The sequence below is a fragment of the Grampus griseus genome, assembly GCF_964374135.1.
Source record: "Grampus griseus genome assembly, chromosome: 11".
Classification (NCBI taxonomy): Eukaryota; Metazoa; Chordata; class Mammalia; order Artiodactyla; family Delphinidae; genus Grampus; species Grampus griseus.
The window spans coordinates 20,969,413-20,991,283 of record NC_139005.1 but is presented as its reverse complement, the minus strand read 5'-3'; the positions used below and the strand labels follow the sequence as shown (position 1 = coordinate 20,991,283).

The window sequence follows — 21,871 nt, the reverse complement described above, 5'->3', positions numbered from 1 at the left end:
CCACTCCGTGCCATACCCATGCACGTGCCCTTCCTGCTCTTACATGAATATACCCAGAGTACTCCTGCCTACAATCCCTTGTATATTGTGTTTTCTCTCTGCCTGGGCTGCTTTGTCCCAAGGGAGCTGCATGATTTTTTCCCCCCCCCCACCCTCCCTTGCTTCCTACAGAGGTACTAAATATCATCTTGGTAGAAAAGCTTTGGGCGTCCACTCCACATACAATGGTGACTGCCACCTCCACCATTCCCATTTCTCCCTTTCCTGCTTTTCAGGGTTTTCCAAAGCCCTTACAGACCAAGCATCAGTAATTATTTGTTTAGTGGTTCTCTCTCTCCCAACTGCAGACCCCACGAGGGCAGGAACTTTGTTTTGTATACTGCTACACTTCCAATATCTAGAACAGCGCTTGGCACAAAGCAGTCGCTCAATAAATACTGGTTGAAGAATTAATGAGTGAAGCCCCATTACTAGTGCAGCTGCCCACTTGCTCCCTCATAAGACTGGCTTTTGTGTGCATACAGCTCAAGGAACCCACATTATGGAAAAGTTCTGAAACATGAGATCCTTCATATTCAACATTTGCTGAGGAAAAGAAAAAGATTTATTCTATGAGTGTGAGTTAAATTTGTCTAAGCCTACCTGATAAAGGCCCTCTTCAGCTTATGACTACCCAACTAACTAATGGCCTGTTTCAATAACGCGTTTTCCTCTTTCAAACTACCCTGAGGTCTTTTGATTAGCAATGAAGCTACAAGTGCCAAAAGTACCACCTAGTGGATGAAAGGCACAGCATGAGCAAAGGCTCAGAGATGAGAAATGGGTACAAAAACCTGCTTTGAGGGAAACAGAGTAGAGAGTAGAGAATAAGTTGTAGCAAAGACATGTAATAACTTGAATGCCAGGCTATAGGTTGTATAGTCCATGGAACACGGTTAGTTTTTAAAATCTCAATTGAGTAAACTACTAAAGATTGATTGAGCAATCTTAATGAGCTGTGTTCCAAAGAGAACATAGTAAAGGTACACTTTTGGCCTGTAGCAGCTTCTACTGATAAGAATTAAAGACCTTATACATTTTTTGCTTTTTTATAATAGCTACACTGAGGTATAATTTGTGTATAATGAAATTTATCACAATTAGATGACTGCAGTAAATTTAGAGAATTCAGAAAGCATCACTACATCCACAGGTTGGAGAAATTCCCTTCTATTCTTTGTGTGTTGCGAGTTTTTAATCATGAATGAATATGATGTTTTGTCAAATGCTTTTTCTGTATCTATTGAGTTGATCATGTGGTGTTTGTCCTTCATATTTTAGGTTCATTTTCAGATCTTGAACCAACTTTGCATTCTTGGAATGAATCCTACCTTGTCTTCACTTTTTATGTTGCTGGATTCAGTTAGCTAAAATTGTCTTAATTATTACTGTGTCTGTATTTATAAAGGGTATTGGTCTGTAGTTTTCTTCTCCTGTGATGTCTTTGTTTGACTTTGGTATCAGAGTAATACTGGCCTCCTAAAATGTGTCGGGAAGTGCTTCCACATTTACTTTCTGGAAGATTTTTTGAAGGATTGTTATTACTGTTGTAAATATTAGAAAGAATTCACCAGTGAAACTCTCTGGGCCTGAATTTTTCTTTGTGGGAAGATTTTTAATTACCAGTTCAGTTTCTTTATTTATTGTAGATCTATTTCAATTTTTTATTTCTTCCTGAGTCAGTTTTGGTAATTTGTGCCTTTCTAGGAATTTGCCCACTTCACCTAAGTTGTTGAAATTATTGGCATACAGTTATTCATAAAATTCCCTTTTAATCCTTTTAATTTCTCAAGGAAGAGAATTAGCTCTCAGCTTAAACTTCTCTGTACCATTTGATTTTTTAACTTATGTGCTTGTATTATGTTGACATAAAACATGTTTAAGAGTTTATAGTTTTTTCAACAAGTGAAGAAGCAATGCTTTCAATATGGTTAGTACTGAAGTTGTATGAGCCAATATGACCTAGATATTATCCATTTTTCTTTGAAGAAGTTGTGTGTACTAAACAATGAAATAAGTACTGTGCTTTACTCCTCTGATACAGAAATCAGATAATTTTCAATGCTGCCTCATTAAAAAAAAATTCTCCTGCCCTCTCACAGCTATTTTTACTCCTTTTAAGATGTCAGTGTGTATTAATTCAGAATGCCTTTTTGCGTTGGTTTCCTATGGCTGCTGTAAACAATTACCACAAACTGGGTGGCTTAAAACAATAGGGATTTATTCTCTCACGGTTGGGAGTCCAGAAGTCCAAATCAGTTTCACTTTACCAAAACCAAGGTATGGGCAAGGCTGTAGCCCCCTCCAGAGGCTCTCCGGAAGAACCCATCCTTTGACTCCTTCAGCTCCAGTGGCTGCTGGCACTCCTTAGCTTGTGGCCACATCACACCAACCTCTGCCTCAGTGCTCACACTGTCTTATCCTCCTGTGTGTCAAACTCCCCTCTCCTCTCTCTTATAAAAATATGTGTAATTATGTTGAGGGCTCACCTGGATAATCCAGGATAATCTCCCCATCTCAAGATCCTTCACTTAATCACATCTGCAAAGTCCTTTTTTGCCATATAAAATAACATTCATAGGACCCAGGGATTAGAACATGGATATCTATTGGGGGGCCAACGTTCAGTCTCCCATACTTCTTTAGATTTTTAGTCATTGAGTTAACTTCCAATGTCTATTCAAATGAAGGAACTATCTCTGAGGTAAAAATGAAATTTAAAAATCTAACTTATTTAGGGCTCCGAATCACTGTGAAAATAAAATATGTGATGGCAGAAAGTGTCCACATTTTTCAGAGTTAAGTATTTTGCTTAATTAGAGTAGCTTTTCCTACTCTTTAATGTACACTGTCCTTTTCTTACTCTCTTAAATATTTTGTCTTTCATTATGTCTTTAAGTTGGCAAAGGATTAATGTGATGAACTGAATAAAAATATATCTACAAGTAATTCATGTTTTCATTTATTCTTTGTTAATAACTACTCTGCCCAAGTCCATCATAGTTTTTCTTCAGACATTAACTTTGTTATGTAAAAAGTTATGTGTTTGACCTTTGTACATATTTGCTTTAGACAACAAGAAATTCTGTGGGCATGCAGTCTCTGCTTACTTGTAGTCTGGAAAATGCCTCTAATCACTAGGTGTTTAAAACTTCATCCTTTTACAAGAATAGCATTATGTAATTTTAGCCATATTAGACATAATCACAGTTCGTAATAAAAATCATCTCCCTTTTCTCTCAGATTTTCCTTTCCTTTCCTTAAAATTCTTGAGGAAGAAAGAAAGAAAGAAACAAAGAGGAAAGAAAGAAAAGAGAAAGAAAGAAAGAAAGAAAGAAAGAAAGAAAGAAAGAAAGAAAGAAAGAAAGAAAGAAAGAGAAAGGAAGGAAGGAAAGAAGGAGGGAAGAAAAAAAGAAAGAAGGGAGGAAAGAAAGAAAGCAACATAGTAAAGGAATATTTGAAGGAATTTCATAGGTCAGCACCCCAAAACATTTACTGTACTTGTTCAAGTCCTTTCATTAACTGGGTCTTCCAGCTTGGTGCCAATGTCCTGGAACAAAGAGAAACCACTGTGGTTAAACAAGTGAGTAAAGTTGAAGGTTCTCGTCTGGGTCTCAGACAGAGACCTGGTACCCTCCGCAAATATCGATAAACCATGCCACTTGTAAATTACCCGTTATTGGTTTCTTAAACCAAGTCGTGCCTTCTCTTAAGGGATATGTAAGCCCTGGGGACTTAATGAGAGAGCCGTCTAGCTTTCTCTTCCCTGTTGTGTCTCTGTTCTAGTCATAACAAAATATCTTAAGAGTGGTCATTGAAAGATTAAAGACCCCCATGATTTGTGTGTGGATGGCTCCATTCCATTTCAGGTATTAATTTTATAAAAAGGCCTCAAGGAAACATTTGCCTTACTTTCCAACCTAGCCCTTCCTCTTGCACTTCTGAGAAAGCGTTCATCCTTCTAAATATCAAATCTAAAGTAACCTCCAATTATAAATATGCAAAACATTTTCATAATCTAAACTCAGTTTCTACCCTACGTAGTTCCCTGTGTGTGTGTGTACGTGTGTATGTGTCATATGTGGGAATGGGAAACAGAGAGGTAAAGTTCCTGTGAATGCACTGCTTACAGACACTCCAGTGGTTCCCAAACTCTTTTCCCTGGCCTACAAATACCTCTGAGATCTGACCCCAACTTACCTCCTCACCCCCATCTGGTAGCAGCCTGCCCCTCTGACACTCTGATCAAGCTTCCTTCATCTTCTTTCTCTTTCTCTGGTGGCCTAACCTCATTCCTGGGCATGAACTCTTGCTGTTCCTTCTGCCTGGAATGCTTTTCCCCCCAGATCATTGCATGTTTCATTCCTTCTCATTACTGAGGTGCCAGATCAAATGGTATGTCCTGAAAGCGGTCTTCCCTTACCATCTCAGTGTTACCCTGCCCCTTTGCTCTCTCCCATAGGACTCTGTTCTTCATAATACTTACTGCTATCAAAAATGTTCTATTTATTTGCTTATATATATGTTTTTCTTTTTTTGCGGTACGCGGGCCTCTCACTGTTGTGGCCTCTCCCGTTGCAGAGCACAGGCTCCGGACGCGCAGGCTCAGTGGCCATGGCTCACGGGCCCAGACGCTCCGTTATTTGCTTACATTTTGATTGTCTGTTTCTCCTGCATGAATATAAGCTTTGTTAACCTCTACACATCCAGCTCCTAGAATGACGACTGACACAAAGTAAGTATTCAATAAACACGTCTTGGAGAATTGAATCTTTTCCATTTCCTTTTCCTCTTGCCCTTGTTTTTTTATCCTGTGACCAAGAGGCACAGGTGTTCTGGAAAAGCTCAGAGCATTCAAAGATCTATGGATCCAGTTATAATAAAAGGCACCTTGGGGCAGAAGACCAATTATGGGCTTGGAGTGCTAAGATCTTGAACACTTGGGGATTTGGTGATGAGAGATGATACCTACCCTTCTACCTGCCACATTCCCATCCATCCACCCCCATCTCAGCTGGCCTAGCATAGCCAAGAAGTATCTTCCTGGTCACCTCTTCCCCAAAAGGCACTTGGAATATGGAGTACAAAAATAATTTAATGATCCAGGCGCTACTGGCCACTTCTAGTAGATGAGCTTTGGGAGAGCGAGAATAAGCCATCTGGAGAGGTGACACACACGTCCACAGCCACATTACAAGCTCCCTTCCCCGTTCCCACCCTGCAAGTGGCTGCTCGGCTGAGTCACTCTGGGTGGGGGTGAGGCTGGCAGAGGAGCCAGCTGTGGGGACAGCCTCCTTCTGGAGCTGTGTTTTTCTTGTCTCAGAGGAGGAGAGCTGGAATGGAAACGTCTAGCTAAATAAAATTGGAGGGTAGCGAGCAAGGATAGTGGTGGTCCTGTCTTTCTGCCCCAGAGGCTGAATTACTCTCATTGTTGCTCAATTTGAGTTAGGCTAAAAGCAGACAGATTGTCTTTTCAGCCTTTTTTCTCCCTTCAGTAGGTATCCAAAAGTCTAGAAATAGATATAATTTAAAGTTAATGAAAAGAAAGTTCAGCAGCTGCATCGTATTTCATGCCATTCTTTCCTTCTCCTTGGTCAGGCCTCTCCCAGCTCCCCCAGTCTTCTGTTGTGTTGCCAAGGGCACCGCACTGAGCGGAGGAGCCTGTTTGGAGGCCATGGCCGGCTTCCCCATGGCTGATTTCGTATTAGTCACTTGGTCGGCAGGAGATAAACAGGAGCCGGGTCATTTTTGCACGTTGAGCAGGTGACGGATCTTTCTAGCTGTTCTGGTGGCATTGACCGATGATGGTGCTTGTTTTTGTTTTACCTACTGCCTCCAAAGTCCAATGTTTTTTAGCTTTAAGTTGCATATTTGATTTCTCCGTCAAATGCAGTGGGGAGGGATAATCCTGAGGGCTTTGGAAGGAGTTTACGCAATTCACCAGCTTCTCCAGTCACAGGGCATGTTGTGTGTTTGCCTTGGTGGTTGTACACAAGACATAGATGAAAAAGCAGAAGCTGTGGAAGGTTCTCTAGCAGCATGGTTCCATTAGCATCATCAGGGATTCCCAGATCACTGTTTTTCCTCCTAGCATAAAATGGCCTTCAGAATCTCCTGGTGTCAGGCCAATTAATTGCCATCGGAAATTTTCTTTACCTCCCCTCCTTACTTTTTTTTATATTATGTGATACTTCCTGAGAGGTCCACTGCAACCCCACTAAAGGCAAAAGGATTGACACAACACTGGAAAGATTGATGATTTGATGAAGGAGAGAAATGTCTCATTATCTGCACACCAAACCCCTTCATGCATCTGGAAGGGCTGGCTCCAAAATCCAGGTGCATCTTAGAAGTATCAGCAGGTACCTCCCCAGGGGACAAGTCCAGCTTTGAAAAGGACATCACTAAAGGCACAGGAAGGTGACTCAGAAGAAGCAGCTACTGCTTATTTCAAGGAACCTTTGGAGCAGTCTAAAAGTAACCCCACGTATGAAGACTTGAGGTCGGTGGGACTGTCATTCCCTTTGTAGATCTCATTCCATATTGAGAAAACCCGGTGCATATTAGATACAGAGTGGCTTGCTAAACCAACCAGAGACCAGACTTTAATCTAAAAGTTTGGAGCCTACCAGAAAGTTCTCTAAGAAAGCATGCTTTGGAAACTGCTCTCTGTTTTGAATGTTAATTGTGAGCAAGTGTGCCTTGATGGTTAAAGCTGGGTTTAGGGATAGGAGAAAGGGTTCCTCCTTGTTCAATCCAGATACGACTGCGTTGTTTTCCTGAGCACCTCGTTAAACATAATAAAACATTTCCTCTCCTCTTCCGTCTCTGGCCTATACTTTCAGATTTAAAGTTGGGCTGGGAAACAGCGTTCATAATAGGTAATGAAAATAATAAGCATAGATTGAGCCCTCAGAATGTTCCAGGCACTGTTTCCAGCACATTACAGATACAAACTCTTGCAAGCTTCACAATGACCTTGTGAGGTAGGTGCTGTTATTACTCCCATTTTATGCAGGAAGGAATGTAGGCATAAAGTAGTTAAGGAATTTGTCCCAAGTGTCTGTAGCTAGTAAATGGTAGAAAAACCTAGACTTGGACCTTTAGCAATCTGACTGGCTCTGGAGTCTGTGTCTTTAATTGAGGCTGACAGCAGCTCCCTGAAGGATTCCAGTCACCAGTGTCATCTAATCAGTACCAAGTGCACAACCCCAGAGGAGCTGCTTGGTCTGCCCCCAGTATTCCCCAGCCACTCAGAGCTATTCCTCTTTAAGTGGGCTCTTGGGTCCCCCTGAATCACCCTTTCCTTTCCTCCACTCCCCCGGGGTCATTGAGGTTGGGAGCAGATGAGTAACTTTTATTTTATTTTATTACTTTTATTACTTCATTTGATTCTAAAAAGAAGTTTAGAAGAAATGTCCTGGAATATATTAGCAAAATGAAGGTGGGGTTTTCACCCTGTCCCAGAAAAATACAAAACCATGCTCAGTCTCCTTGGGCATATTGAGCAGGGATTTCCAATTTGTTGAAGTCAGAGTGTGTGTTATTGCAGGTCCCAATAAGGCAAAGAGTAAAGAAAAAAAAAACCAAAACACGGAAAGAGGAACTTATGCCAAGACTTGGGTTAAATAGAGAAAAAGAGGGCTTCCCTGGTGGCGCAGTGGTTGAGAGTCCGCCTGCCGATGCAGGGGACACGGGTTCGTGCCCCGGTCCGGGAAGATCCCACATGCCGCGGAGCGGCTGGGCCTGTGAGCCATGGCCGCTGAGCCTGCGCGTCCGGAGCCTGTGCTCCGCAACGGGTGAGGCCACAACTGTGAGAGGCCCGCGTACCACAAAAAATAAAAATAAAAAATAGAGAAAAAGAGAGAGGGATTGAGCCGAGTAAACTTGAGCAAATCCCTTACCTTCATTTGGCCTCAGTTTGCTTTTCTGTAAAAGGAAATATGTTGAACGAGAGGCTTCCTTCCCCCATGAACGCAATGATTTTAAGATAAGACGTAAGTGCTAAGGAGAAAGATTTGGGAGTAAACTAAAGAAATTGTAAAACATTTTCTTTTCCCTTTTCATATTTTTTCCTTATTACAATAAAACAAATGAAATAAATAACTGATCCTGTAAATAACAAGACAATATTTAGAACTTGAGAGCAGACAAACATTTCTCCTTTTTGATGTATGTCAAGGGCCCTGACTGCACTTGGAGAAAAATGCAAGGATGTAGAGTTTGGAGGGGACTATAATCTGGGAGTCAAAGAAGAGAAATACTATTTCTAAAAAACATTTTAAAATCTGATAATTTCATTAAAAGAAAAACACCTGAAGCCTAAATCCTCTCGCAAAAGGGTACATGGACCTTCAGTAAATCCCAGGTTTCCATAGAACATAGTATAAAAAATCCTGGTGCTTCTGAGTCCCTCACATGTTTATTCACTCTTACCTTCCAACTCTTTTTCATCCAGAACTGCTTTTGTGTTACAGTAGGAAAGAATACATAACTCTGCAGGCAAATATCCTATCCCCACTCCCAGCCCTGCCCTGTTGTGTTGCGTCTTACTCTGCGTGAAAGAAAAGCAGGCGGAAGAGAGTGAACTTGGGGCAGAAGGGGAGGTGGTTTGAGGTCAAGGGTAGTATTGGCTGTGTCCTAGTTCTACAACTGTTGGAGTAATGCATGTGGCTTGGAGTGTCTGCTGGTGGTCAGATGAAATCTCACTACCTTTCTCCTAAAGGCAAGGAAGGTACCTCTCCCCAACAGGGTAGCTTGCTCATGTCTGTATATAATTTCTATTTTTAATGCACAGGCATGCTGTGAATCTAAGTCTCATGTCTCTTAGCTCTTCAGAGTACCCAAGATGTCAATTTATAGAACTCTGCCTACTTCTGGCCCCAGCCCCTGGGGCCTCTGGGGCAGGCGAGGTAGCCTGGTAAGAACAGCTTTGAAAAAGTCCTCTGCAGATTTTATCTCTTGGATTCTAGGGCTGACCTTGGCTATCTAGACATGGATCCAAAAAGTTCAAAGATCCCAGTTTGTTATGAGCCATCTTACTGTCACACAGAGGTCCCTACTAGGGTTTAGCCAAGGTCCTGTGCCTGTGTGGAGCCCGGTGCTGGGAAGGGACTCAGAGCTGATGCATGGGTAGGAAGAAAACAATTCTGCCGGCTAGGTTTGAAGAAAGAAGTCAATGTATCTGTGTAAACACTTAATTCATAAACCCACCAGTGTCTCCAAAGCAGAGATGGTGGGTTGCCCTTCCCAGTGGGTAGTGCCCATGGTTGGAAGCTCTCTGTGACTTTTTTCTCCCTCAAAGGCTACATGAGGTATTTCTTATCACCTGGATCTATGGGAGCAGTGGAGTGGCCCACAGGATGGCTCTGGGCTCTAAAAGTCTTGCTCTGGCCCTGGGACGTCATACAGTGAGGTCAGTGAGCCTCAGGCTTCCCAGGTGTCAGGACTTTAAAGCCCTAATCCCGTCTGCCCACTGAGTAGAGACCATGGCTGGGAAATAAACACAAAAATATCATCTGAATTGCACTTCCAGTGTTTGCAAGGGGCAGAGGGATCACTGTTTCGTACTTAGGCTCCAGAAGATGGAAACTCTTAATTTGTACGTTTCTGCACTGTGCTTTGCTATAGGAGTTACAGGTGCTACCACTGTTTTCCTGCTGTCCTGATGCACCCCTGAATTTCAGTTTGTTGCCATTTATACTCATCAACATCATCACCATCACTTACACAGCATTGACCATAGGCACTGTTCTAAATCTATTACAGATAATCATTCGTTCAATCACTCATCAGTTTCTTCTTCTCAAAAGCCCTATAATTACCCTTCAGATGAGGAAACTGAGGCAGAGAAGCACATAGAGGGTAGCTGGCTTGCCCAAGGCCACACACTGGAATTCAAATCCAGGCTAGAACCATGCTCTTAATGACCATAATGTATATATATATGTATATGTATATATATATACATATATATATATAGCCTCTCGAATGCATATAAACACTGAATTCAAAGAGTCCTTAAAATAGCATTCTGGGATTTCCCAAATCTAGTTAAACAGGACTGTGTTTTTGCATATTATTTTCATGTATATGCTAAACTATGTAGCCTAAGCTTAAGGATTTTTTTCATTAAATTTTATTTTTATTGCTACCTTAAAATAATAATCCGATATTTCAAATCTACTCTATCTCCTGTCCCTTAACTTCCCTACTTTTGACTCTGTCTCCAAAATTCCCCAAGCCAGAAGTATTTTTAGAGATACAAGAGACCAGGAGACAAATAAAAAGGGAGCGTGACAACATTAGAAATCTGTTGGTTTGGTAAATTCCCATGATTTACAGTTGAAGGAATTTTTTTCTTATAAAATTGGGGTAGGATTTGAATGAAGACATTCTAGAAAAAGAATTGTGTACTATTTTATTAATAATCTTCAGATAAGATTATTTAATATTCTGGAGGGATTGGGATTCTACAGTAATTCCTTTGGTAATTTCTTCCATATCTTACACATTCATAGTTAGGAATGTCATTCTAACGTGTATTCTAAATCCTTCCTACACAGCAAGGTAGCATTAAAAAGGAAGATGGATTTGTAGTGACACTTCCATTAGCTATGATGAGTAGCTTTTGCAGTAAAAGTAGCCCTCACCCATTTTGGGATGCAGGTTGTGTTCAAATAAAATGGAAATTATCCGGTTTTCTTACTTGAGGTGGACTTGAACTCCACTTTGTCTCCTGGAAATCAGAAACCATAAGAAGCAAAATTGTTTTCTTATTATTTTAAGGTTGGTTGCAATTTTCAAATTACGTGCCCTAAATTTTTTCCCTGCAATGTAGGCAAGTAGCCCCCACTACTTGTGGGAGCTTGGGCTGCAGAGATCCTTGTGGAAATCACTCTTGTTAAGCCAGAAGGGAAGCCCCCTTCTACTCTCAGCTTTTGCTGACACAGTGAGCTGAAGGTGATGAGAGCTGGAGCCATGTTTGCACACGAGACCCAGCACAGCAGAATTACTTACATGCGTAGATTGGCTGCTGCTGTCCAGAGACCCATGCACTGCACTTGGTAGACTGGTACCTGATACAGAGGCGTTGAGGAAATGGCAGGGGGCAGCTGGCACAGGGGGAAGCAGCCCCTCACCTCTTCTCTCCAGGCTGCCCGGGTAGGCTTCACGAGGCAGTTGGAGAGGGCTGCCCTCCACCAAGTTCAGGGAGGGATCCTTTCTGAAAGCTGGGCTGAGGGCTCACATGTCACTGAGCAGGGACAGAAATGTGTCTCCATCTGAAACTAATCACGTAGCGTGTCCCAGGTGAGAGTATGTCTGCTGCGGAGAGATCGTAAGAGCCTTGAGGGATCCTTGAAAGACTGTGAGGTCCGTGGGGAAGAGAGAGCAGGCTGAAGCAGGCTGTCTCCCCTGTCTCTCCAGCTCCTCTCCCCAGGGCTGCTCTGGCAGCAGAACCAGATGGAAATATCACCTAACGCAGAGTGTTTTATTTGTCCTGGTCTACACTCCTGCCTTATGCAGTGAAAGCTCCTTGGCCACACCATGCAGAGGTTCTTCTCATTTTTAATTGAATCCTGAGGTATATTTTCTTTCTAGAGGTGCCAGCTTAATTACTAGAATTCCCAGCAGGGCTAATCAGAGATTCATAGAAAATAAAGATGGAGGAGAAGACCTTACCCAATGGGTTTCTATCATTCTGTTCAGAAGGTTCTTGCCATCCAGGGCAGTGATCACAGTTCTTGGCATGGTGGGCTGTTAATAGGAGTCCTGAAATAAATCCCTGCCCAGTGAGATAAGAGGAACTGATTTCACTGCCTGGGTATCTCTCCTCTGGTGATCAGACACCTTCCATTTTCATCAGCTGTTTATCAAAATCAGATTAGTAAGAGAATCATCAGATCAGAATTGTTTACGCCTGTCTCGACCTTGAATTACAAATGACTTTCTTGTGCTGCTTGAGCAAAAAACCATGACCTACAGATGAACCAGGCTTTGTATTTCCTGCACCTTGTCCTGAACTTATAATTCCCCAAAACCACAGTTGTGAAGTCTCGTTGGTGATCATTGATCTAAGGCAGGTGAGGTTTGCTCTGTGGGGGTGTGGTTATGTGGGTGATAGATTCCATCTTTGTGATAAGTCATAAGTCACTAATGGGTTATTTTGAGCTCTCCCAAGTGGAAGACAATGGAGCATTTAGTAAGCTGGCGGTTACGTAAGACATCTCTTTCCAAACAAAGAGGAGGCGGGACACCCAGCCAAAGGGTTGAGCACAGGAGGCTGTGTGGTCTGGTGGTTCCAGGGGGAGATGTGGGGTCAGGGCTTCCTGGGTTCAGCTACCAGCCGGGACTCTGACTCAAGGGGAGCAGAGCCAAGTCTCTTGGCTTGAGGCAGAGAGACTGTAAAACCCAAGAGAGAAAACCGCATGTCTCTGCTCAAGGACTCTGGGGGAAAAGCACATTTTGGAAATGAAAAAAAATAAAATAAAAATCACCCAGTTAAGTTACAATTTGGGCCCTTTTCCAATAAGACGTGAGCATTTTTTTCCTGCTTATTGCCTGACACATCTTTCTCCAGGCAGCAGCGTGAAGCCAAGCCAGGCTCCGAGGGTGTTCTGTGTGGGATGAATAGAGGAGCCCGGAGGTCCGAGCAAACGCGGTCAACCTGGGTGCGTTGTCACCCGCGGTGCTCATGGAGCCGGGCCCTGGCGGCAACGAGGTTCTGCATGGATTCTTCTCTTTGCCTCCCCATTCTGCTTTCCACAATCAAGAGCCCTCTGAGATGCTGGGAGGAGAGAGCCCTTCCCGCAGACTCTGCGCGTTTCCCTTCCACGAGTCTCAGCCGCCGTCTGCTCAGCTGTAAGCAGCGGCCCGAGCCTCCGCAGACCCACGCGGATGCCCCAGCCACAGCCCGAGCCGAGGCCCAGGGCAAATGTTCTCCACGTCCCGCCAGCTCTGAAACTCTGTTTCCTCTGCCCAGACAGAGTGGGTGGCTGCCTACAGGGTTGGGTTGGGAGGACACCTGGGCAAGGCTCCCCTCACAGGCATCACACCTCCTTTCTCTGGACCAGAGACGTTTTCTGATCTTCAGGAATCACTTATGGAAATGAAAACCATACTTATAGGGATCTCTGTGTTTAAGGTCTTCACCCCCAGCACAGGAGTTAACACCACCTTAGTTGAGTCTCATAGACGTGGGTCAGGGCATGAAGGAGGGGGAGGTTTTGCTGTGGAATGAGGTGGCGGGGAGAGCAGTCTCTTCTCTGGAAGAGAGAGATATACATCCCAGAAGTGGAGGTGGCCTTCTTGGTCACTTGACCCAGAGCTGTCTGGGCAGGTTGGAAATCTGGCAGTGGTGGGTGTGAGGGTTTCAACAGGATGGTTGCTCTTACTCCAAGCCAAGCTAGGCCAAATGGAATCCAGGCTCTCACTCGTGATCCACTCATCCAACCCCAGACACACTCAAGATGTCACTTCTCCCTACGCTGGTCCGAGGGGACGTTCCCAGCCACTGGCCACGTAGCCAAGCTCCATGTCCCACATTCTAAACTTCTCTATATTCAAATAAATAAACTCTCTCTCTCCTTTCAGTTGTATAACCATCCTTTGGTCACTTTTGTTGCAATCTAGAAAAAAGTTTTAATAAAAAATTGTAAGTCTACTCTTACCCATAAAGGTATCTGTGGGAACATTGCCTATTTTGTAAGAATATGTGAATTCTATCCTGACTGAAAGAGAAGTAAAAATAATCCATTGAGACTAGTGATAACTTTAATCCCATAATTTTCAGACTCTGGTCCCTCTACTTGACAGTTCCCTCTGGCTGGTGCACCACTTTCACACCCGCCCTGGGTACCAATAGTCTATTAAACACATGCCTAGGAAGATGTAGGGAGAAGAGCTGGGGGTGGGTTTCATGAGATTACAATCATCTTCTCTGGTCACAAGTGCCACTGCTTCCTGTGGTCCTTGAGAATCATCCTCTTGCTCTCTACAAGGACACCTGGTCAGAAAGACAACACACTGAGTTTCTGGGGAGAAGGGTCTGGGTAGAAAGCCAAACAGAGTAGACAGTGCACCCCACCCAGAGAGAGATGTCTCCAAAGTGTCCAGGTTCAGAGACCCCAAAGTGCCCGCTGACATCTCATTGTTTAGCCCCTCCTCAGGCACTGTCCAAGCCTCCTCCACAATTCCTGGCAGCAGCATCCCAGGGACCCCTACCTCCTTCTCCAGCAAGATCCATGTGGAAGAGGGAGAAGCAGCACAGGTCCCACAAATGAATCTCCAGACCTCCCCATCCCCCTCCCCCCACCCCTCGCCCCAATCACAGGGTCTTGTTAAACAAAAGGCTTCATGTCTCAGTTGAAATCGTGTATTTGGATTCTTGCCCTAGTATCTGCTTTTCCCCAAGAATAACAGCTGAGTATACATCCCACGGGATCTTTCTGATGACCTTTCCAAACAAGAAAAGACTTCCTCTAAAACCCATGCTTTGGGAGGGATCAATAAACATATAGATATCTGTTGGAAAGAAATAGAAGAATGAACTGTTGTCTCCAAGCTGGCATCATCCCCATGTATTGGTTTTATTTTCATTTGCTTACAATCTGAATTTTAAAAGTGCAATAGCTGATATTAGTCCTGCACTTCATAAATACTACCTTATTAAAGATGAATCTGTCAAATGAAAAAATAATTTATAACAATTTGTCATGAACTACAAAGACAGATAGACCCTGTCAAGGGAAAGAGTAGATTTCTGGCTGTAGTGTTTTAATAATTAAATTTGCCACCAATTTAAAAATTCATATGAGTGTTTTCCTATCCAGCCTGGAGAATGAAGTTCCAGCTGGTATTTTCTGACTATATTCAAAAGTAAACCCTTTTATGATTCTTGGATGAGAATCAGTGACCCGCAGAGTCAAGCATATTAAAGGTGCTTGATGGTTGGTTTTTAAATAAATGAGGGATTGTATGTTACAACCTAACATGCAGTAGACGGATGATGTACCAAAGCTCAATAAAGCGTCACTTTTAAAAGTTGGGGTTAAACACGCTTCTGTTACATTAAATTCAAAGGGCTCTGAAAATCAGGAGAACTGTCTCAGCTTCTACTTCTGCCTGAGAGAAGAGCTGAGAGAAGGTGGCCACATTCAAGAAACATCCAGATGTGTAAACCAACAAATAAGGATCCAGCCAGCACATGATTCCATGCACATCGTCAGCAAGATTGGTACTATCTTGGGCTCCCCTGGTGGTGCAGTGGTTGAGAGTCCGCCTGCCGATGCAGGGGACACGGGTTCGTGCCCTGGTCCAGGAAGATCCCACATGCCGCGGAGCGGCTGGGCCCGTGAGCCATGGCCGCTGAGCCTGCGCGTCTGGAGCCTGTGCTCCGCAACGGGAGAGGCCACAACAGTGAGAGGCCCGCGTACAGGAAAAAAAAAGAAAAAAAAAAAAAGATTGGTACTATCTTATTTTAAAAGCAGAATTTCTCTTTGAGGTCCATTTGATAAAGTTTCTGGCTTTTAAAAAGGAAGTCCCAGAAGGGGATAGCAATGCAGAGACACTTTTCTAGTTGGATGTGGGGGCTGGAGCCGGCGTCAATGAGAAGGCTATGTAGAACCCAGCTGGAAGGAGGAAACCAAATATTTATCAAGCCACTGCTATGAGCCACTTTGCTAAGTGCTATTTAATTTAACCTTTCCCATGAGGCTGTGAGGCAGTTCCACTTTTCTCCACTTTACAAATGAGGAGACTGAGGACTAAATGGTTTGTCCGAAGTCACATAGCTGGAAAGTGGGAGTCACATTTCCAAGCCTAGGACCTGCAGCCTTAGGACAGAGGATAGGAAGTCCAGCTCAGAGCATGTGTCCTAAATCGTTATCCCTTTCCTTTGGCACTCTACAAGCTTTTCTAACTAAATTAGAGAAAAAGAGCCACTGCATTTTACAGTAGAGTCAACTATTTAAATTGCCTCAGAGTTGGTAAGAAGGAGCCCTTGTTTTCAGATTTGAAATGGAATAGGCTGTCTGTTTTTCCATATAATTCGATGTCGAATATGACTGCGCACGTAACATTCGACATGTATTCCATTCTTTAGGCCAAGCTTTACTTGATATTAATAGGTGTAAAATCAGCATTCAGAGCATCTTCTGCAAAATTTTTTTTCCAGCTCAGGCTCCCTCTGGCTGGGGAGCATTTACAACCTTGACTTCGACAATGTACCCAAAGAGAGACAGCCCCTGGCACAAAGGAGTCAAAATGCATATTGGTCCTTGTCTATTCCAAACCCAGATTTTTTTCTGTAAACACTAAGTTGAGAGATGTTATGTAGTCCAGTTCATGTGCAATGTACCATCACCTTAAAACACATCCAAACAAGGAAATTTCAGAGATTATGAAAATTTTATTAACAAAGAAAATCTTCAGTATACACACCCCCTTAAAAACAACCACCTCAAACGTGTAGGAAACACTTTGTTTTCTACTCATTATACCCTCAATGCCAGAAGAAGAAAACTGCAACACCAAAGTACAGACCAATATTTTCGAGGGGGATAATTGTTTGAGATAATAAAATACTAGAAAATTAGAAGAAACCAATCAAGGTATTCAGTTCACAGGCTGAACCACTGAACCTTTATCCAAATGAACGTTTCCACTGTGAGTCAATATACGTGGCCATCAGCTCTTTGTAACACTACCCTGAAAACACAGCGTACATCTAAAAATATGATCAAGTTCTTTGAGTACAGTAAGAACTGGGGGCCAGCCTGATTCACAGGCTGTGTGTATTGCTGCACAGCAATGGTTCAGAGACAGTCACTAGAAAATGTAAAGGTATGCTTCATGATAGGATGCAGTTGGTTTTTCAGGGCAACTTTTCAGTTCATTTCTGATCATCATTAACCGATCCACCACTGTCCCCTGGAATCTCCCTCGGATACCCTCCACCCCACCCTTTACTAAGCAAACCTATAAACATATTCCAGATATACTGCATGCAAGAGAGGAAGTATGAGAATGTGAACAGATTCTAATGTCCTGGATACAAATAGAAAACACATAACGGGTTCTCGCTGTCAGAACACACTGATGTCTGCAGCTGAAAGCCCCTTAAAAGAGATCTTATGGAGGTTTCACTCAAGGAAGGAAAAAAGTTAGGCCTGTTACTTGACTACAGTTTCTAGGGCCTGGTGTAGCTATATTTTTAGGAATGGCTCCAAGGATCTGCCTGCACAAATTTGGATGGAGCGAGGGAGGCACAGATGGTGGTCACGTGAAGGCACAGACCGACTGGGTGGGCTCAGTTACAAAGTCTGCACACTTAGGCTGCTGTATTCCTCCTATTTCAAGTGCTGCCAAGTCCCGGCTGTTTGCCTTCTTTCCAAAGTCTTGATTCATTTAATTCTCCTGAAGGAGGTGGAAGAGAAGGAGGATTGTGCAAATCTTACTGTTTTATGGTTTAGAAGAGACAGTCACCATCTTGGCACCTTGTCAGATTTCAAATGTAACATTTTGCTAAGTGTAAAGCTCGGTATCTGTTCCTTTTCTGTTGCCATTCCTGTAACTTCAATATTTGCAAAACACAACCTCAAAATGCTTCAAATCCAGCCCAAAGCAGTTTGTTATTCATGCAACACAATTCTCACATGTATCAATACACAGTGAGTTTGCAGCACAGAAATCTTTTCTTTCTTTCCTTTTTAATTTTTTCATTTTATTTCTTGTTTCTTCTTCACTTATGAATTTTTTCTCTCTTTAGGGATTTAAGAATGATTGAAGCACACAATAGCAAAATCCCCATTATATATACACATTTTATATATATATAAAATGTGTATATATATATACACATTATATATGTGTGTGTGTGTATATATAATATATATATACACACACACTCATATATATATATATATATCTCCTGATTATTACCAAGCTTATCACCATGTCAGTTCTTACCGGTTGCATTATTTAGAAAAAGGAAACACATAAGCTAGAGTTACTCTACCATTTCAAATACCCTGTGAATCACTTGTAAAGCATAGAGCACCTTAGTGTTGTGTAGAATTTAATTTTCTGATAGAAAAATTTGTAGTGTTTGCTATAAAAAATTGTTTAAGGTATTCAGGGTGTGATTCCAATGGTGACTTATTCATAGTAATTAGCATTAAAGCACTGGTTTCTCACTCTTTAAAAAGGAGCCCACAGATTATCAGTCATTTTCTTTTGTAGGAAACTGTCAAAATCAAAATGGATTCAGTTATTGGAATTTTTTTAACAGGGTACAAAGTATTTTTTTAGGTCATCATCAGGAGGCTTGGTGTGTGTTGACGTAATTTTTGTGTATTAAACCGCTGCTCCAGAATCATCCATTAAGCCCCCAATGTGCATTTTTGGCCTGAGCTAGTGTGTAGGAAGGCCTTTTTTTTTTTTTTTTTTTTTGCGGTACGCGGGCCTCTCTCTGTTGTGGCCTCTCCCGTTGCGGAGCACAGGCTCCGGACGTGCAGGCTCAGCGGCCATGGCTCACGGGCCCAGCCGCTCCGCGGCATGTGGGATATTCCCGGACCGGGGCACGAACCCGTGTCCCCTGCATCAGCAGGCAGACTCCCAACCACTGTGCCACCAGGGAAGCCCCAGGAAGGCCATTTTTAAAGCAAGTCAATACCTAAAAAGGTTTTAACATCTGTTAATCAGGTGTTTTATCTGGAGGGCATAAAATATATTTACAATCCTCCAACTAACTTAATATTTCCCTTTTTATATGGATATTCATATCATGTAATAATCGACACTATTGTCACAATCGATGGAATTATTCATATACCTCTTAAGGCAAACAAGGAAATGATGTTTTTAGAGTAGGGTTTAATGATTAGTAAAATATATCAATAGACAATATGGAGAAGCAAATTAAGCTCAATTATCTTGAATTTCTGCTTTCAACAGAGCATACTAATAGAGAAAGTTTTTGGTAACATTTATGCTACATGAATTTGCATTCTGAGCTCCTTCCTTAAAACATTGATATTGTTCCAAATTCAATGATACCAATAACTAGAGAGAAAAGTCTCCCACCATAGAGTAGTTGTGCTCTTTTAAGTCGCAGTCACTTCAAAACAAAACCAAAAATTACCCTCCAAGTCAATGGCCAAATGTTCAAATAATGACCTCAGAAAACATTAGTTTAAGGCTCTGGTTGACTCTGCATACAAATCAATAATAAGATTACATATCAAACCTAATTTCATGAATGGGACACCTCAGCGTTACTCAATCTTCGTCAAAAGTACTTAGCTGCCAAGAGAGGTACTTTACAACGTATCACAAATGTGCTATTTGCATAAACATTTCCCATTACAAATGCTCTCGTTTTCATTTAAATGAGTACTTTTAACCTGAGCTATTAATAAAAAAAAAAAATTTTTTTTCTCCCTTGTAAAGCTTGGCTTTCAGAAGAAAGAATCTTTAAGCCTTCTCTCTTGTGATAGTAATTTCTCCAAATACCGACAGTGCCACGTAAGTACAGCCAGGGCTCATTAAATAGACTTCTGAGCATAATTATAATTAACCATTAGCTAGAAATTAGTTTTAATGATTTGGTTTAGATGACAGAATAGAAGCATAATGTAATTATTTTTAAACCTTCTATATCATTAAGAATACAACTACCACCAGCTTTCAGCTACTGAGAAGCAATCGCCCAAAGCATTCACTAAGTGATCTATTTACAGATCCGAAATCAGGGAGCAGAGGAAAAAGGCCAGGGGCCCCAACCCAGGTGTTTGTAATTATTTAGCCTTTTGCAAAGTCTCTTCCTTTTCTACTCTGCTCTTTTAAGCTGTTTCATGCCTTGAAGACATCTCTACCAGGGAAAATAGAGAAAGACACACTGGCTGTTCAGCTTTCCCCCTCCTCCTGCCCCCTGCTTTTCTCAGAGTCATAGTGAGGATCATGGCAGGAGTGGGGAAAGGCCTGGAGGAAGATCCTATAAAATTTAGCAAGTGGGTCTGAAACTGTCCAAATCGAACTGGACTAACGGGAGAGAAGATTATATCAGTAATAGGTAACATGAGTATTAGGAATAGACTCCAGACTTTAAAGATAGAACTATACCATTCTTTCCCTGTACCGTGTTCTTTTAATATCCCAAAGTCAGTTTAGATCTTAAGAATTAAAAAAAAAATACTATGGAAACCTGAAGAAATGCTCTTTCATTTCCTGAAAAATATAAAAATATTCATTTAGAACAGTGAATATTAGTTATTGTCAAATTTCATTTTTTCTTCATTTTCTTTCTCTTTTTATCCTTTTAAAAAAAAATCTCAGCTAGTTAGGGTGCTGTTTGCTCTCCCACCTTTGAACAAGAATGTTAGACCTTTTGCTGCTGACCTTCGGAATTTGTCAGGGAACACACCCTGACACCCACGTAAAAGACCTGGTACCTGTGTTTCCACATCACAAAGCAGGCCAACAAGCACACAAGGCCGCAGACCAAGTTCAGAATCATCTGGATGAGTAAGAACAGTTTGAAAGTGCCAGTGATGCTGGTACAGTCAGTCACATCCCGGTACACAAAGGTCCTGCTGAGGGGCTCGGAGGAGGGCAGTTTGCACTGGCAGGAGTCGAGCGTTGTTCCACAGGTAAGCTGTGTGAGTTGTGTATAGTGGTGAGCGGCGAACGCCACGGCCAGCACACAGACCGTCAGGCCAAGGGCGCTCAGCAGAAAGTACAAGAGCTGCAAGAAAGCAGAAGAAAACCTTTCCAGTTATAGAGAACGTTGGATGACTATTGGCAAAGCTAATAAAGAAAAGCTCTTCTTCTTCTCTCCCAAGATTCCTTCTCTCCCTCCATTCCCTGATGGAGGGGCTGTCTCTCCTCAGAAACATGGTACCCAAGACATGGCAGTGGCTCGTTATGGACTGTTAGTGAGCAATCTGATCACAATCTGAAAAACTCTGATCGTATTTTCATTTGTCGTACAGATGTCGGGTGTTTTTCATGAATTGAGCCAATAATATTAGCTTGATTTGGAGATGTTTGTATATGGATGTAGCAGGCAGCTTAGATGACTCCCAAACACAAGAGCCATCCCTGAAAGGCATACTGTGCTTGTTTTGACCTTAACAACTGCTGGTATAAAGACTGAAACAAGACTAGGAAGTAGAGAACAAATTTCTTCAATATAAACACTGTGTTGGCCAAAATTGGCAATGATTGGTCAACTAGCAACATGGGTTAATGAAAAAGACTATATTCAATGGAGTGGTTGCCAAACTATGTCCAGGAAGGCCAGGGTCCCCAGTGAGAGGTTGCTGGGAGAAAAAAAAATTATGGTTCCAGAAGGTAGGTGACTTGATCACCTACAAGTCTCATCCCAAGTCCACCTATAACCATGTAGTTTCTGAGCATAAAAATAAACTAAATGGTCCCTCAGCCCCAAGGTTCTGAACACCGTTGGCTTATGTGTTAGCCTTGGAATGGAAAAGTCTAGTTAAAGTTCTAACTCTGCTATTAAAGAACCATGGAATCCCTGAACAGCTCAGACATTTACCCTACACCTGAAATTTTTTTTTTTTTTACGATACTCGGGCCTCTCACTGTTGTGGCCTCTCCCGTTGCGGAGCACAGGCTCCGGACGCGCAGGCTCAGTGGCCATGGCTCACGGGCCCAGCCGCTCCGCGGCATGTGGGATCTTCCTGGACCGGGGCACAAACCCGTGTCCCCTGCGTTGGCAGGTGGACTCTCAACCACTGCGCCGCCAGGGAAGCCCCCCACCTGAAATATTTTGATCAAAAATTGTGGGTGCTTGTTGACGTGGCCACAA

The 21,871-nt window shown here is 42.5% G+C and overlaps 1 protein-coding gene across 1 annotated transcript in view; it reads right to left on the bottom strand.

Moving 5' to 3' along the window:
* Positions 1–16,427: 16,427 nt before the first annotated feature.
* The window catches only part of SSPN (sarcospan), a gene marked incomplete at its 5' end in the record, with an annotated part of 48,454 nt that continues 43,010 nt past the window's right edge, over positions 16,428–21,871 (bottom strand). The window contains one exon of the mRNA XM_082666000.1: positions 16,428–20,782. Coding sequence (XP_082522126.1) covers positions 20,417–20,782 — 366 coding nt within the window. The 3' untranslated portion in view covers positions 16,428–20,416. The remainder of the gene's footprint in view (positions 20,783–21,871) is intronic.